General features: G+C 41.0%; 1 protein-coding gene across 1 annotated transcript in view; it reads left to right on the top strand.

The window, feature by feature from the left end:
• Window positions 1-11485, top strand: part of LOC138794200 (adhesion G protein-coupled receptor B2-like) — a 47359-nt gene extending 35874 nt beyond the window's left edge. Inside the window, exons 2-4 of the mRNA XM_069972978.1 lie at window positions 5453-6191; window positions 8017-8032; window positions 11383-11485. Coding sequence (XP_069829079.1) covers window positions 5468-6191; window positions 8017-8032; window positions 11383-11485 — 843 coding nt within the window. The 5' untranslated portion in view covers window positions 5453-5467. The remainder of the gene's footprint in view (window positions 1-5452; window positions 6192-8016; window positions 8033-11382) is intronic.
• Window positions 11486-13561: the final 2076 nt, after the last annotated feature.

The following is a 13561-nucleotide window of genomic DNA, read 5'->3' as shown; positions in this document are numbered from 1 at the left end:
CCTAGTGCTGTCTTAAGGCAAAGAGATAGGGACAGCTGGGTGGGAAAAGGTCAAAGCTCACTGATGGTGTTCTCCCCATACCCTTTCTGGTCGTCCCATGGCAGCCTAGCTGACACATATACCACTGGCTTCAAACTCATAAGTTCTCTTACTGATTTAGTTATTGTAGATGTGCAGTCCAGTGTATGAATGCTATAACATTTCATAACATTTTCTGTAAAGAAAATAGAAAATATTGGTCACAAGTAGGTAGGGACAGCTGGGTGGGGCACGTTTAGTGCTCACCGATCGTGTCCTCCTTCTACCCTTCCTGGTCATCCCATGCTAGAAAAATGTCTAGTGTATGAATGCTATAACGCAATAATAATAATAATAATAATAATAATAATAAGAAGAAGAAGAAGAAGAAGAAGAAGAAGAAGAATATTTTTTATTATTATTATTATTATTTGAATATTTTCAGTAAAGAGAGCAGACAATATTGGTCCCTTCCTAACAGAGTTTACTGGGATGTAAATTTGTACGTCCTTTTATACATGTATAAGAATCCATTGTGTATTTCTGTGGCATAAAACAGAGGCCAGCCGGGCAATTTTGAAGAATATGCACCATTGATGTCCATTTTGCACTGCTAGGAACCTGCTTAAGGACTGACCCATTGTTATCATGTATAATCCCAATGCACTTGCCCTGGAGGTAGATCACCACCAGATTTGACATGGACTTCAGTGTGGAATCCATGCCTAAATCTTATATTCAGAAATAAATTATTATAACAATGCTCTTATTTTCTTGCATCTGGATCACTTTAAGAAAAAAGAGAACAAATATCGAAGGAACACAGTTTATGTCATGCTGGGAAAAAAAGCAGATGAGACGGACCAAGTGTTTTTATATGCAGTCAACTTCTCCGTCTTATTGACGTACTTGTCAATGCCGTCTGAGCTCTTTTGATGTGATATTGTCCCTCCAGCGCTGTAGAATCTGATGGCTATAGATGGTACTGGAAGAAGACAGGTTATTGTACACTTTGCATGAATAAAATGGCTATTTACCATTCCTCTCACACCACCTAATCCTCTTGCTCGCGAAGCCCCACGTTTTCCCTGTTTAATTCACTGTTTGAGGCTATAAAGGAGGCCATATTTCAGCAGGGACCGTGGTTGTTCGCTTTTGTTTTGTGCTTTATTTATAATACCGCATGTAATTTTCCTAGAAGTCCCCAAGATGGAGAAAGATGATTCTTAAGTTAAAAGGGATCAAAGAAACGGCAGATTCATGCAAGAGCTGACAGCTGTTACTCCAGCCTGACAGGGGAGGAGAGGAGAAAACAAGACAATGAGACGGGAGGAGGAGATGTATGGAAAGGGCATTGGTAATGAAAGATTCGCCCAGGTGATAAATTATCTGTAGTGGTCTTAGAGTATTCATTTTCTCACCTGAGCTTGTGACAGCGACGTGCGCGGAATTGATTCTCCATGCTCCGCAGCACAAATAACTAAATGTCTGTTCCTTATTCTCACCCTAATCCCCCAGAGGAGACAGTGGTGGAACGTTAGCATAAACAAGTGCCAGAAGAGTTTGGGCTCAGAGCCGCCACTTGCAAAAAGGACTTGTGAACTTGTTGACACTTTGCTTTGCAAACAGAAACAACTTCTCTTGGACCGGCTTCAAGCATTGTTTCGGCTTTGGAGGGTAGCGAGCAAGTTTTTCAGTTATCAACCTGAAGTTGTAGTGAGTGTCTCTGCCGCACAAATTCAGAAATATACTGATCTTTTCTGCTTGACTTGCAGCTATGAATAATTACAATGTGATCCTTGTGACAGCGTCGAAATTTATACCCTGAAATGTTGGCATAACAACAGAGGAAGCCGACATACGCCATGCACCGCGTTAGAGGGCAAACTTTATTTTCAATTATGTTTATGTGCCCTTTGGCTTGTTAAACAGCAAATAGAATGGCAGTGGTTGCTAATGTTGCAAATGTTACATGCTTACATAGTAAGTATGAGAAAAGACATATGTCCGACCTGCTGGAAGGAGAGGGAAATGAGAGAAGTTAGAAAACGGAAGTTTTTTCTTGTTCTCAGAACTCCTTGTCAGGAATGGGCAAATATGCCCTTAGGCCATGTTCACATGGCGTAAGACACCGGCCGTTCTGTGACCCAGCCAGGTCACGGAACGGCGAGTGTCAGAGAAGACGGCCGGGTCACAGAACATCCGGTCTCTTACGCAATGTGAACATGGCCTAAAACAGTTCTATATTCCACAACTTTGCAGCGCATACAGTAAAGAAGGTTTTTCTTAGCTCGAAATTGAACCCCCTAAGGCTGTATAGGGTGTCCTCTTTTGAGTTGACCTTGTTACGGTCAACAGCTGTTTACAGTATTTTTCTTTCAGTCTTTTATGTATTACACTCTACTCTACATACATTTTTGACTCTTAAAGAGAACCTGTCAATGTTTTTTTTCTGCCTGAACTGTGGGCAGCATATTAGCATTACTGTCCCCTGCATCCCCTGCTTACCGCTTGACCCGACATATGGCAAAAGACAGGCTCTATTGTAAGTCTATGGAATCCATCTCCTCCTGTTATGTTCCCATTCTATTTGGGGGCGTTCTCGGGTAGACCTTAAGTCCCAATATCGGCAAATATGGAAGTTAAACATTTTGCCTCATCCTAGGAACCTCACTGTTTGAATACACAATAGTAGAATCTCATAAAGTAATGTTATAAGCATGATAGCATGAACTGTTGTACTCCTGGGCCAGATTGCTTTTCAAGATAGTAATTAATAAGAATTATTATGATTCTGCTTAAGATGATGACTGCCCAAATTACTGCTCTGTGCTTCTTCTTACAGAAGGTGTTTTTATTTTGCTAATTAATGTCTCGGCACAGTAAGAGTTTTAATTATAAGTTCCGACCTGTATATTTAGTACAAAGCTTCTTTATAGTCACAGCACCTCTTCAAATCACCCAACATTTAGGAGGAAGAATTGGAGGGTTTCAAATTCGCTTTAAGAACACAGGTGATAATCCAGACGTCATGTTATTGCATCAAAGTAACAATCTCCAGAAGCCTTAGGAACCTGTAGGAATATAAAAAACATTATAAAATCACAGTCTGAGTATACATAAATACAGTGGTGACAATGGAAATATGAGTAATACATAAATTGACTATATAGAAACGTATATCCACAAAAACTCCTACAAATACAGATTTGAGCTTAGTAATTATTCTCACCTTACTGGTTACTGCAATTAAAGAAGAACTCCAACCAGGGCCACTTATTTTATATTAGCACAGGGAGGGGGTGGGTAAAAAAGTAATATCCGCTTACCTCCCCGACTCCAACAATGATGTGCAGAGTCCGCCACTCCAGTCCTCTGTCTGTGTCTCATGTCCATGATCTACTGTACTTACATTTGGAGTCAAGGGGGGAGATTTATCAAACATGGTGTAAAGTCAAACTAGCTCAGATTCCACCTTCCATTTTCCAAAGAGTCTGTGAGGAATGAAAGGTGGAATCTGATTGGTTGCTAGGGGCAACTGAGACAGTTTCACTTTACACCATGTTGGATAAATCTCCCCCAGGGAAAAAATTGGCTCTTTTTGCTGGTAAAATTCTTTGTCTCCCAGGAACAGTGGATGTCATAAAGGAGGGTTTCCATTTCACTATCATTTATATTTGAGAATGAATAATTAGCTCAGCCCATGTGACTACAGGAATACAAAGTAACTAAAAAATAAATGTGCACACACTTGTTTCTAGACATAAATGATAGGGCAAGGATATCCTTATGCTTGTCCCTGAGCCAGAAAAAAATTATAAGAGACAACTAGCAACTTATTTGTATTGTGAAGTGCAAAGTTAAATGATATCGATCAGCAGGTTAGGCGGTTCTAGTAGGAAAGGGGACAGGGAGGCCGTGCACATCTTTGAAGAGACTCTGTAAGTAGGTTTAGGCTGTCCTATCTTAGGGTAGCATAAACTAGTAACAGAGGAGCTGAACAGAATGATGTATCACTTACATTGTTCTGTGCAGCAGATCCAGAGATATCCTACTGAATAACATGGACAATAAGTAGTCCTCTCCATTATGTGCATGAGCCCAGTAGTCCTGGATATTCATAAGAAGCAGAAAACTGCTCACCAGCTGCTGATTGGCAGTTATCTATCCATGCTGTGTATAGGCAGTCAAGTGTTAATCAGCAGCTGGTGGTGGGGGAGGGGAGGCGTGTGGTAAGATCCCTATTCTCTTACACATTAGGAGAACGGCTGAACAGAATGATGTAAGTGATACACCGATCTGTTCAGCATTCATGCTGCCCTCATTTAAGGTGGCATAAACCTAGCGACAAATTGCCTTTAATCTGTCTGTGCTCTGGAATATTATTCCTGTCCTTCATTCTATTGCAGACCAGGCAAAAGTTGTAAACTTTTGCACAAGCAGCAGATTTCCCCCCAGTATGGACCCACATGTCACCTGTAATATGATATCAGCCTTGACATTACTAATTAGGGCTATGTTCCCACAATATTTTTTGTTGTTTGAGTTCAAATAACGTCCATTATTGTACAAAAGTTAGCCGTTATTTGGACTGAAATGGCCAAAAATAGATGTTGTGGGTTAGCTTTCTTTTCTCTGCAGTATTGTAAGTTACACATCTCTATTTTGTCCCTGAATGACTAATTTTGAGTCCAGAAGAAATTAACAAAAAATGTTGAAATGTATGAGTCTGAAAAGGGTTACAAAGTAATTGTTAGGATCTATAGTCGAAATGGGTGAAGGCTGTTATCGCCAAATGAAGTAGATTTGGAACAGTGGTGAATATTCCCAAGAGGGACCAGCAAAATATCTGCTGTGACAACTCATTAAGTAGGTCACAAAGAATCCCAGAACATCCGAGAGAGTGCATGACTCTCTAGCTTCTGCATTCATGTCAGGCACCATTCCAATCTGGTCTGTCTGGTACAAAGCAAATGCAATGATCCCATAATACTGGTAGTATGAAGGTGTTTGGTTCCTTTGCTGCCTCAGCACCTGGACAATCTCTTGTTGGGGGTCCAAATGGACCATCTGAATTATTTCTTCTTATTTCATCTTATTTCTGTTAAAGCTAGAAGAGAATTCAATATTTTATTTTGTGGTATATAAAACATAATGGCCATTATCCTGATTTATCTTTGCTTTATGATACTGATATGCTGCTCGGATATTATACACGTATCTTTCTCAGTTCTATATGTAAAATGATTGCATTTCTGTGGATTCTGTGGCTGAATTTGCATACATGAACTTCAAAATATATTTCCTTCTTCATGCTTTGACCATACCATAGTTAAGAATTGATTGATACAATGTTACTACCCGTTGTTCTCTTCATGTGACTATTCAGAATACATGCATTGCTCAATGTAACATCTTTTCTTCTTTTTTTCAGGGCCCATGTCATAGGATGAACACTGCTTGTCCCCTCTTACTATCTGTGATATCGTCTCTTGTCTTGTGCTCTTGGGGTTCTCACCCCACACCGAGCACATGCTCGGCTTTGGCTTCTGGAGTTCTGTACGGAGCCTTTTCTCTTAAGGACCTATTTCCTGTTTTCTCCCCTGGCTGCTCCTGGACCCTGGAAAACCCAGACCCAACAAAATACACATTGTACCTGAAGTTCACACACGAGGAGCAAGTGTGCTCTCATTTATCCCCCATGGTGCAACCTTTGGATCATTATCTTCCCAACCACACTTGCAACCGACCTGAAGAGGGAGCAGAAGAAGCCCGTGAACTTTGTAGCTCCGGATCACCTTTTACGTTCTCTCACTTTGACAAAAACTTTCTTCGGATATGCTTGTCTGAGCAACCCTTGTCCATTCAGCTGCTCCCTGACTCTATCTTGAGTTTCCGCTTTGTGGAGGTTCTCTTGGTCAACCATGATAACTCTAGTCAGTTTGCTTGTGGTGTTCTGTGCCGATGGTTTGAGGAGTGCTTGAGAGCTCGTGACTGGGGTGTACGTTGTGGATTGACACAGACTGGCTGCACCTGCCCTGAAACTGCAGCTCGTGGACGTAATGACACATCCTCCAATTCCATTGTCCCTGCAGGACATAATAGTGACTGCTGCGTTACACAGCTGCTCCCTGGAAGCAGTAACGAGGCATATCCCCGCCCAATTCCTTATGGTAGGTTAATTTAAGTCTATATGTAATGCATGAAATAATGTAATTAATGCAAAATTGTCGAAAGAGAAGGCACTCCAATTAAAGTGAAAAAAGCAAAGTGTTTTATTCACCCATCGAATTGCGACGTTTCGATCTTCTCAATGACATCTTTTTCAAGCAGCTTGAAAAAAATCTCATTGAGAAGATCGAAACGTCGCAATTTGATGGGTGAATAAAACACGTTGCTTTTTTCACTTTAATTGGAGTGCCGCCTCTTTACACTTTCTTTGTGATTTCGGAAGCCTGGGTCTGGCGACCGGAGACTTGTGCACCTATTGTACTTGGAATATGGAAGCTGTAGTGGTGGCCAAATTGACTGATAATCAGTTGACCTTTTTTTAAAAAAAATTTATCAGCTGGATAGCTGGAGATGACTTATGACCTCATGTCCAAATGGACGCTGAAACATTTAGTTATTGCCAATAATTAAAAAAAAAAAGAAAAACTGGTTTGAAAGAAGTCACCAAATGCGCAGTATATATAGATAGATAGATAGATAGATAGATAGATAGATAGATAGATAGATATTTACACTGGACTAAGGGGGCATTCACATGTTCCATAATGATGGTCCATGCTTAGATGATGCTATGGACCAGAGTCTGAAACTTTCATTACGATGCCAGGAGCTTCAAAACTGTTTAAGGCTATGTTCACACTATGCAAGTTCCGCAGTAATCACGGCCCTGATTTGCAATAACGATTGCCGATTTGCCCTGATTACTACGGAACTTACTTAGTGCTGCAGGCTAAGGGAGATCCTTAGCGGCGCCGCAAAAAAACTGTCAGTTTTCTGCGGCCGTTTTTCATTGAATAGCGGCCGCAGAAAAGCTGTCAGTGCACCCAATGGAGGGTGCGGCTAAGGTCACACGCTCCATTGTGTGCAGCGGGAAATTGAGACGCAGGCGCGCACGGATGCTCCCGCATCCCAATTTAACAGAAGTGAAGATCACCTAGCCGGTACTGCAGTACCGGCTGGGATGATCTTTTCTGACACCGGCTATTCCGTGACCCGGCCAGGTCACGAAACAGCTGGTGTCTATGTCAAAGGCAGCCCCCTTAATCCCCTGCGGCCCAGTGCATACACTACCGGATCAGTACCCCGCCGTAGCCACTGATTGGCTGAGCAGGACGTCCAGACGCTGGGAGCCCCTGAAGCAAGCCGGAGCGCATATACGGGGCCATGGGGGGTTAAAGGGGACGGCGTATACATACTCTCAGCGGGATACCAATTCTGCTGCAAGTATGTAAGCCTATTGAAAGTGACAGTTAAGGGATTCCCAGCGCATCTTCACGCTACTGTACAGACACAGCGTGCCTGAATTCTGGCCAGTAGCACATCATCCGTATTTGCGGACCATGCACAGAACTAGTTTAGATGTTACTGGGCTAGGTTAATGCTACACTATAGAACTTGACGGCATCCATGTGGGGGTTCACATTTCTGAAAAGAAACTTTATTAATCCAACATAAAGATATGGGATGATTTTATTCTTTTTTTTTCTCCAACGCAAACCCCTGCATGGGTGGAAACGTTATGCTATGTTTGCTTTTGACATACATTTGGCCAGTAAATGTACATAGACCTTAACATAACCTGCATTGAACCTATACTATCCTAAACGATACACATCATGTAGTCAAGTACAGAGCAGCTTATTTAACAAAGGCACGTGGAAAGCCAGTGGGTGAACTTTTCTACATCCTGTGTAACTGTTTGTAGAAGATAATGTGCTCTATAAGTCTTTTGTACTGATATATTGTAATATTAAATTATGAATTCAGATACAGAAGCTAAAATGTAAGAAGATGAATGTTCATAGTTTTGTGCATTTGCAAGAGACGGGAATCTTAATTATAGTCAAACATCAAAGCTGCTGTTGTTGCTATGAGATAAAACGTCCTACCTTTCAATGATCTTTATGTCAGTTGGCTTTTGTCGCCATAATAATTTTACTTTGGCATATATTTTTGGGTACATGGGCTTTTGATGTTATTCCTTATCTCTGACCAACAAATGTGTTCTTCTGGCTTTCAAGTTCACTGACCTCCTATCTTTCCTCTGCATATTATAGGAATGGTTATCCTTTGTATTCCATTTTTGCTGATGAGTCCTCTGAAGCTCTAAGAAGGGTGTAGACTATAGGTAAAGTGTGCAGTAATAAAGTGTAAAGTGATCACTTATAGTACCTGTAACTCTACAATGGCAAGCATATTATTGCTTCTTGATTCTTAAAAATCTACATAGAGTAATCCTAGAGTGGTGCTCTCATTGGTGTTCTTGAGTCCATGAGAGTCCCCTCCAGAGTCAACAACTATTTTTTTCCATTTCATGGGACGATACCAGAGCTGGGCTTTTTGCCAGTAGCACTACACACATTTTATTCAAGCACCACGTGGTATTCATTTGAGTATTGAGTACTTTTGAGTACCGTGATACTCAGGCAAATAGTGAGCTTGAGTGAGTATATTCGTACAGTGGACCAGGCAGTGGATGTAGACCCACTGTGCCACTGAACTTATTTGACTCTTGTGCAATGCCAGGGAGTGGAGTTTAAGTGCCTTCCAGGTCTTCACCCTTTATTCCACTGGAATAAGATAAAAGGTGAAGACCTGGAAGGCACTTCCTGAAAGAATATGGTAGCTTGACTTCTGCTACTAGAGGACATCGGGTTGCACTACAAGCGTGGTCCTTGTATGGGAAGCAGCCATTCCTGATAACCAAACCAGACATCAGAGAAACAGACAGTATATATGTAGCCAACAGGCCGGGACATCAACAGAAGATTTAGAATGGTAATAGGGTTGAGGCAGTAGTGTAGTGAACCAGGCAGAGGATCAGGGCAGGTAGTTTTAGACGCAGGTCAGAAAATCTGGGTCAGTGAGTGGGGAATAGTACAAAAAGGTTCAAGCAGGCAAGTGTATTCCAAAGAAAGGCACAGGTCAGGATCCATGTAATATCAGACACAGGAACAACTTCTTTGTTCAATAACACAGAGAATCAACAACACTCAGGCAAGATAGAATGGATGGGACATTCTTAAATAGGAGAATTTTGTTTCTGTCTATGGTTCTTGTTGAAAGTATTTGCTTCCAACAACTTACAGTACTGGAGCAAATTTAATAAAAGTCACTAATTCGTACACATGGCAAACTTAGATGGAAGACCAAAGTGGCTCATGTTGTCTGATCAATCTTCCACTGTCTGTTTTCAGTTTAGACTGACTACTTTTTGCCAGAATCGCACCATTTTGCTACACTTTTGAAAGACAGTGGCTCATTCGAGCCCTGCACCTAAAAAGCCTCTCCGATTTTTCAGATGTGGCACAAAAGGGTCTAAAACACATAAATCTGTTTCAAGTCATGTAAGGCATTTTATGTTACACAACTAACAACTAGTGTTGAGTTGTATGTAGTACTGTATGCTTGACCGAGCACCTTTGGCTACCCTTGGAGTACTTTTTAAATATTCACACTACTTTACTGACACAGCAGTGATTGGACTGAGTGAGCTGTCAATGATTGGGAGATCAGAAATGTATGAAGTGTACAAAAATATACAAAAAGTAGAATGAAAAAATGTAACAGGTTTCTGCAAGACACCCTACAACTCTGGCGGAATCTTGAAGAAACCTATTACATTTTTCATTTTAATTTTTGTATATTTCATTTAAACATCTCTTTAAAGACAAAAAATTCAGACGAAAAAATGTTAGGCACCCTCTGATCTTCCGAGCAGGGGGCACCTAGTTAAATGCTCCAATCGATTGTAATGGGACTCATTACTCGAGTAGAGCACTCGAGCATTTAAGTGCTCACTCAACCAATCAGCTCATTATGAGAAACAAAAGCTGAGCTGTAATTGGTTGCTATTGTTCTGTCTGACATAGTGATAAGTCCGGGCTATTGTCTGTACTGTGTGTTTTTTATTTTTTTGGTCGAGATAGAAGTCGTCTAAACGCTTTTCTGGCTAGAACTCCAAAATAGTTATATTTGATAAAATTACCTGGTATCCTAAATGATGGACGCACGCACAAGTCAGCACTGCTTCTATACTAATTGGAAATGTGTTTACCCATTAATGCCGCCTCCTAAGCTAATGGCACTTCAAATGGAAAATTTGTGTTTCTGCTGGATCTCAATTTAGAGATATTTTGAAACCTGATGATATTCTTTGATTGTCAAAAATAATCATTGCCATTAGGAAACCTTATTATTGTAGCGGCCTATGATCTACGCAGTATTTTCAATGGAGATACATTTTTAAAGTAGATTTGCAATTTTTATGCAGTTACAGTTTTGCCTTACGTTCTATATATTTTAGTTGGCTATATGTCATGTCAAGATTTCCATTTCTTGCAAATTTAACAGAAGCATGTTACATTCAGCTAACCCTTTGCTTGGATCTGTCAGATCTCCTTTTTTTGAAGTAATGAATGCGAATAGCATAGAATAATAGTCCTTTAAAAGCCTCCCTTCCCATTAGAGCAATGACATGTTCTACATGTGTATACTATCGGGGGGAGTCATCAAGACTGGTGTACTCGTATGCTTGTCTTAAGTTAGGCCACATCCCCTTTCCCCCCAGACAAATTCACTAATCTGTCTGGGCACCTGACCCTGTGCCTGACATACCAAATGTAGATTTAAATCATGATTTACCCCTGCGAGAAGGTGCAAATCATGGTAAATGAGGTGTGGGGCGTGGCAAGGCCCCCTTCCTGCCTTGCCACACCCTCTCCTTGCCTTGCTACGCCCCTGAGCCCCCCTGCCTGCCCATCAGGGGCCTAACATGCACTTTCTCCCTGGTGTATGATTCTACCTTTATTGAATGTCCCCCTATATATTAGGAACCCAGACTCCATGATGCAACTCCTGGCTATGGAAATTCCATTGTGTAAGGCCCAGGGCCTGGACCAAATTCAGGCCATTGTCAGCTTTCTCTCATAATATGTAAACCACTTACTGAGGCAATGCTAGGTAAGGGTTACACTGCGGCCGTCTTTGCACACAGAAATAGATTAACTTGCTTGTATAATAAGGTCTAGGAAATGAAATGAAGGTTAATCACATCAGCCATTATTGAGTGAGTACAAATAACATGTCATTTATATTAACACTTTTTAATCTCAAAATATACAATTTCTACAGGAATGATGAATATGGCACCTTCTCTAATCACATTGTGGTGAAATATAACAACAGGTTATCTGAAGGGGAAATCATCTTGTGCAACGCATTATTCAAAGCATAAAGACAGTCATTGCAAGCAACCCGGGGATCCTGTTTCCCATATGCTTCATCTGTTTTATAATTTTGGCCTATTTGGAACTATTTTCCAAGATTCTGCTATGTGCTCTTGAGATCACATTATTGCTATAATTTTCGGTAAATGTGCTTTACATTGAAAGAGTCATGCCAGGATAGACATGGGTTTTTAGTTTGTAGTATGGTCTTCTTTCGGCAGATTGACTCTGGGAATAAGTGTGCTACCTGGGTGAGGATGGTATTTATCTGTTTGTGGACTGTCCATCTGCTCAGCTGGGATGTGGCATCACATAACTATGCACAGTTTGCTATTGAGATTTAATCTAAGGATGGACATATGTAAGAAGTTGACAAATCTTAGGCCTGTATTACATGGCCCTATGTGCCAGGTACACAAGGATTAATCTGCTCGATTGGAGCTTGCTTACAAAGCCTATTATACTGCTCAATTATCATGTGGCAAGGGCTGCACGGACATTGTTAATGATGTCAGTACAGCCCTTGCTTTATATAGTAAATAATAAAGTTATACTTACCTGTTCAGGCTCCCTAGCGTTCTGCTCCCAGCTCACCATAACTGCTGCTGAAGCTATTAAAGTTGTCTCTGAAGTGAAAGACCACACAATCCATCACTGACCAATACGTGACAGAGTCGCTGTCAGTGATTGGCTGAGCAGCTTGACACTTCAGACATGGCTTCAGAAGCATCAGTGGTGGCTTGGTGAGAGTGAAAAGGCATCAGGACACCATAGATCATGGACAGGTAAGTATAATCTTAATTATTTTCTTTACACATTTGTCATTGGCACATCAGCTATTACACATGCACGTCCAGCAGCCAATGATTTTTAGAGATGTTGAAAGACTACAATCAGCTGATGATCAGCTCCTCAGCTAATCGTTGTCTTCATTACACACAGAGGTATCTGCTCAAATTGTCCTGATTCAGCAGATCATTTCTCTGTATAATAGGACTGTATAATAGGCAACACAGGTGATATACAGTTGTTTGTAATAAATTAGAATATCAACAAACTTATTTATTTTTTCCAGTAATTCAATTCAAAAAGTGACCTCATATATTCTATAGAGTCATTACATACAGAGTGAACTTTTTCTAGCGTTTATTTCTGTTAAAGTTGATGATTATGGATTACAGCCGAGAAAAAACCAAAAGTCAGTATTTCAGAAAATTAGAATAATTAACCCAAAACACCTGAAGTGGCTTCCTAAAGTGTGATAAAAGGTCCGTTAGTCTGGTTCAGTATGCAACACAATCATGGGGAAGACTGCTGACTTGACAGATACCCAGAAGGCAGTCATTTACACACTCCACAAGGAGGGTAAGCCACAAAAGTTCATTGCTAAAGAAGCTGGCTGTTCTCACAGTGCTGTATCAAAGCATATTAATGAAAAGTTGAGTGGAAGGAAGAAGTGTGGTAGAAAAAGGTGCACAAGCAACCGGGAGAAACACAGTCTTAACTGGATTGTAACGAAAATGCCATTTAAAAATTTGGGAGAGATTTACAAAGAGTGGACTGCTGCTGGAGTCAGTGCTTCAAAAGCCACAAGCACATCCAGACGTCTGCAGGACATGGGCTACAAGTAATGCATTCCATGTGTCAAGCCACTCCTGACCAATAAAGACACCAGAAGCGTCTTATCTGGGCCAAGGAAAAGAAGAACTGGACTGTTGATCAGTGGTCCAAGGTGCTGTTTTCAGATTAAAGTAAATTTTGCATTTCATTTGGTAAACAAGGTCCCAGAGTGTGGAGGAAGAGTAGAGAGGCACACAAACCAAGCTGCTTGAGGTTAGTGTGAATTTTCCACAATCAGTGATGGTTTGGGGAGCCATGTCATCTGCTGGTGTAGGTTCACTGTGTTTCATCAACACCAAAGTCACCGCTGCCATCTACCAGGAAATTTTAGAGCACTTCATACTTCCCTGTGCTGAAAAGATTTTTAGAGATGGAATTTTCATCTTCCAGCAGGATTTGGCACCTGCCCTCACTGCCAAAAGTAGCAATACCTGGTTTACTAACCACAGCATCACTGTGCTTGA

The sequence above is a fragment of the Dendropsophus ebraccatus genome, chromosome 5 (genome assembly GCF_027789765.1).
Source record: "Dendropsophus ebraccatus isolate aDenEbr1 chromosome 5, aDenEbr1.pat, whole genome shotgun sequence".
Classification (NCBI taxonomy): domain Eukaryota; kingdom Metazoa; phylum Chordata; class Amphibia; order Anura; family Hylidae; genus Dendropsophus; species Dendropsophus ebraccatus.
This window is presented reverse-complemented; position numbering and strand designations above follow the sequence as displayed.